General features: G+C 46.0%; 1 protein-coding gene across 1 annotated transcript in view; it reads right to left on the reverse strand.

Annotated features, from left to right (window-relative positions):
- The window catches only part of LOC103746040 (protein Wfdc21), a 4,618-nt gene extending 1,321 nt beyond the window's left edge, over positions 1-3,297 (reverse strand). Inside the window, exons 1-2 of the mRNA XM_008848116.2 lie at positions 3,201-3,297; positions 580-680 (exon numbers count right to left, since the gene is read on the reverse strand). Coding sequence (XP_008846338.1) covers positions 586-680; positions 3,201-3,297 — 192 coding nt within the window. The 3' untranslated portion in view covers positions 580-585. The remainder of the gene's footprint in view (positions 1-579; positions 681-3,200) is intronic.
- Between the last annotated feature and the right edge of the window lie 1,651 nt (positions 3,298-4,948).

Consider the following 4,948-nt stretch of genomic DNA (forward strand, 5'->3'; position numbering starts at 1 on the left):
TAATTATTTTATGTGTATGAGTGTTTTGCCTGCATGGATGTAAGTGCACCTGTGTTATGCAATGTCCACAGAGGCCAGAAGAGGGCACTGGACACCCTGGATCAGGAGTTATGGACAGTCGTTAGCCACCATGTGGGTGCTGGGAATCGAACCCAGGTCCTCTGCAAGAGGACTGAGCAGTCTCTCCAACCTCTCACTATTTTTAAATGAGATAGCTAAAAAATCAAATAGGTACAAGATTCTGATTTCTAAATACATTATATATTTGTGCATACTTAAAATATGCACCACACTGATAAACAGATATTTTGAGGTGATGGATTATGGGTGATTTTTATCTTCTTGCTCAAATATTGTCTGCTTTTCCTCCAGGATATACTGGGCTGGGAAATTATTCTAAAGGTTGGTAAGTACCATCTATGGTGGATGCATCTTCTTGGAGAGAAGATGGAGAAGTTCTAGGGAGACAGGTAGGCTTTTGTTTCACCCAATTTCTGGAAAGCCCCATGGTGGTTAGATGTACGACCTGCCTGATCTGGGCAAGTTTTAAGGAAACTAGAAGGGCCAGATGGTTTTTACCTGCTCTTAGTTTGTAGCACAGACATGGCTACACTCAGTGCTGATACATTGCTCCCCTGGTCCACAGTCCCAGTCACCTCTGCAGAGCTCAGCGCAGGTGCCTGAAAAGAAGTCAGAAAAGAATAGATGAAAGCCAGGAGTGACAGAGAACTATAATTCCAGCACTCAGAAGAATGAGGCAGGGGATTTACCAACTGAAGGCCAGCCTGGACTACATAATAAGCTAATCCTGTCACAGACAGATAAACGAACAGACTAGTGAAAACCACTGTAGTTTAGGCTCAAGTGCTCAGAATGACAAGCCTTGACTGAGAAGTAAATTCCACTGTTTCCTTTTAGCTTAATACATACTGTAATTTGAATACCATTACTAGTAGGATAATATTAATTATTTCAGTTAAAAACAATTCATTCACATACTTTCAATAAAGCAAAGCCTAGTACAGAGATGTGTATCAAGGGATTGTGTTTGTGGAAGGGGAGAAAGTAGCTCACGTAAATGTAATTACTTCCCCACAGTGCAGGACACAGAGCAGGGGAGACACTCAGACTTACATGTTTCTAGTAGCTACTGTTACTTTGTGGTAAGAAGGAGGCTGAAGACTCCTTAGACTTACTCTCAGAAGGCTGGTCACATTAAGTATTTATCTGTTGATCTTTTACTACATATAGAGCATATGTGTAGTATATGCTATAAAGCATAAAGGAAGTTATTCAAGAAACAGTGGTGTAAAACAGGCTGCTTAGAACCTTCCAATGCAGGTAAGAGTTATATTTAAAGTACTAAAAATAAAGCAGCATTTTACAAGTGTTCTGCGAGAGGTAGATGCAGAGGACTCAAAAGGCTCAGAGAAGTCATTATTTTTAATTAACCAGGAAAAAAGAGTGTTGAAGTGCAGGGATGTCCTTAAGGTGGAATAGGGTGTGTGTGTGTGTGTGTGTGTGTGTGTGTGTGTGTGTGTGTGAGGTGGAGTGTTGTGAGAAAAGAATTACTAGCAAAAATTCCCAAGGAGGGGCTGGAGAGCCGGTTCAGCAGTAAAGAACACTGGCTGTTCTTGCAGAAGACCCAGGTTCAAATCCCAGCACCCACATGGCAGCTAACGACTGTTCGTAACTCCAGTTCCAGGGGATCCGACAGCCTCTTCTGTCCTCTGCAGGTATTGCACGACATGGGTGCACTTACCTACATGCGGGCAATACACACATACACATAAAATAAAAATAATAAATAAAAATTTTTTAATTCCTAAGTGGAAAATGTAACAGGGTGGAATTTGGGGGGAGGACAGTGTGTTGTGTCAGGCATAGAACCTACATTGACTGAGTGCCTCTAAGTCTTGTAACAAAGGCACACCATCTACCTCTCTCCTCACCCCGAACTAAGGGGAGCCAAGAGGAAGAGCAAGTTTAGGAGGGGCTGGAAGTTAAGCAGGGAAAAGGAAGCAGGAGACGAAAACTGCAGAGGGCAGCAGGTTGCCAGGACCATGGATTGGGGATCCATTGATAGAAGAGAAGTACATGGCTGCTCTTCTCTTCAAAGGATTATCTAGTTAAAAAAGAAAAAAAAAAGCACAGAATGAACTAGAATTCAAAAAGTAAACACACAGAGAAAGGAAGGGAGGGAGGGAGGGAAAGAGGGAGGGGCTGGTAGAGCTGCTGGAAGACTTGCAACTGCCAGAGCTTGGGGTAATCACAGTTGAACTCAGTGTGGCAAGGGAAGGGACAGATGCAAGAAATGGTCTTAAAGGATGGGCAGGATTTGGCAATCTGTTAATGTAGAGGGGAGGAGAGTGGAAAAGAGAGGAGGAAGTGGTTTCCAATAATATTTAGGGAGACTAGTGTCAGTAAAGGATAACCTAGAAAGGATAAAGGTCTGGAGACTGAGGGAGAGGTAGACAGCAGCAAAGGCTACAAAAGGTAGACTTCTAACTGAGAAGAGTTAAGAAACTTGTCAACAGGATCTGAGAGGAAAGCCTTAAGAGAATAATGGGGCAGAAATAGAGGCTGTGGTCACCAAAGGGTTAAGGAAGGATTTCAGGGAAGTAGGCGCAGAGGATTAGTTTGTGGCCCAGTGAGGTGAGTATGGTGGATCATGTCTGCAATTCCAGCAAGGCAGGCTGAAGCAGGATGGCTGCCATGAGTTTGAAGTCAGCCTAGGTGACACAGTGAGTTTCAATCTGGCCTGGGCTTCAGTGTGAGACCCTGTCTCAAATGGAACCAAACCAAACCAAACAATAACAACAGCAACATAACACATTTGAGAGTATTGGTGATAAGAGGAGAAGATACTGAGATTGCCTGTTATTGAACATAATTAAGAAAATATTTTCTATAGGTAGTTCGAGGAAGAAGCTGGTGGAAAAGGAGATGCTGGGAGACAAAGGGTGGCTGATGAGGGGACAGGAAGGGAGGAGAGGAGTCCAGCTAGAGAGATGCTCCAGGGGCTGGAGGGAAAGAAAGTAGAGGCAGATGAGGGACTCTGCTCAGAGGAGCTGAGAGATGACCATCAAGGAGGGTCCTTGCCCTGCCTCCCTAAAGACAAGACCTGTCCTTCCTTCCCCTCTTCCCCTCCTCCCGCACACACTGGTCTGGCTCCCTGGTTCAAGTCCACCTAGACTTACCTAAAAGTTGCAGTGGTCTCACTGCAGCCTGAAGCTCCTGTACTTCTAGGCTGAGGGTGACCAGGGACACCAAGAGAAGGAAGGCTCCTAGCTTCATGCTGCTGCTAGAAGGCTTTGGCAAACATGCAGCAAGGCTGGGAGCTGCTGAATTTAAACCTTTCCACCCACGGAGCTAGAATGCAAGGCCAGGGGTGGAAGCCCAGGCCCTGCCCAGAAACTGGCATTGCTAGACACAGCACGTGTGTTTTGGGTAATGCCATGTTACCTAAGCCAGGCTCTGTGCCAAAGAACACCCTCCTCTGACCCACAAATGAGACTCCAGAAGCTGGAAAACTGGGATGCCTTGAGGTACCCATTCATTTTCAGCAGAAGTGTTAAAGGTCTGCTCTACGCCAGGTGTGTGCTGGGATAAGGGGTATGTCCTCAGGGATTTACAATCCGGAAGTTCGGTGCAGGTAAGGACCACCTGCTTTTTCACTTCTCCCCCTCCATGCCCCGGGACAGTCGTGCTTTTAACTGAGGGCAGGGAGAGGCAGTGGGAGGGCCAGTGGGGTGCTCCTATAGTACCTGTCATGAGACAGTAGGCGCCTTTAGTTTCCCTCTGCCTTGGTGCAGTTCTCTCAGCCACTGGGCACCTGCACAGGTGCAGTGAGCTTTACTTGTTATTTATTTTCTCAGACAGAGTTCTGCTTCACCTTATCCAACTTCATTTTTTGAGAACTTCGGCTCCTAATATCCATGTTAAACTCTCCTAGAATGTCTCCCATGCTGCAGCCTGGCTGTGGGCCTGTGGGTGGGCTAGTGACACCTAGCCCAGGAGTGGGCTTTCATGCCCTCGATACTCCTAATCTAGATGAGCGCTTTTCTAAAACAGGCAACCCTTGCTTTGGGGGAGGTATGCCCTAGTGATGGGGAAGGGGCAGGTATAATGTTTGGCCATGAACACTGTCACATAAGGTATCTTGACATGTGATAAGGAGGAAGCGTAGACTGCTGAGGGGCACTAGTTTGTTCTCTCTTTGTAGGTCCCTCAGAAAAGGGCTGATTTCACTTTAGAAAGCAGAGTACCTGAGCAGGGAATAGAGCTCAGTGGTAGAGTGCTTGTCTAGTGTGCATGAGATCCCAAGTTTAATTGTCAGCAAATCACACACACACACACACACACACACACACACACACACACACACACACACACAGTATATTTGATCCTTCACAAAGACCTTGGTTTCTAATTCTGTGACTACAGGAAGAGACCCCACCCCCACTTTGCTTCATTTGTTAGTTTCTGAAATGCCACAAGTTGGAGGTCTTTTCTGCATACAACTCATCTCATACACGGCTAGCACTCCCAAGGGGGTTAAGAGGTAGTAACATGTTAGGCCATGCAGCAAGCATTTTTGTAAACTAGCTTAACTCCATTCTGCCTAGCCCAAAGGGGGGAATTGGTAGGTGTTCAATTTCTGCGCTAGGTCTAAAGCCTGCTTTATTCGCTACTGTTATCTTATTGCTGTGCTAAAACATCTAAAGCAACTGAAGGGAAGAAGGATTTGAGCTGGCTCACTGCTTGAGAGGAAGGGGAAGGCATGGGAGAGTTCATGATGGAGAGTGCAGCTGGGACTTCTCACATCTTGGAAGACAAGGACGGGGAGAGAGAGAGAGAGAGAGAGAGAGAGAGAGAGAGAGAGAGAGAGAGAGAGAGAGAGAGAGAGAGAGAGAGAGAGAGAGAGAGAGAGAGAGAGAGAGAGAGA

The sequence above is a fragment of the Nannospalax galili genome, unplaced genomic scaffold (assembly GCF_000622305.1).
Source record: "Nannospalax galili isolate Female #2095 unplaced genomic scaffold, S.galili_v1.0 scaffold363, whole genome shotgun sequence".
In the NCBI taxonomy this organism is placed as follows: Eukaryota; Metazoa; Chordata; class Mammalia; order Rodentia; family Spalacidae; genus Nannospalax; species Nannospalax galili.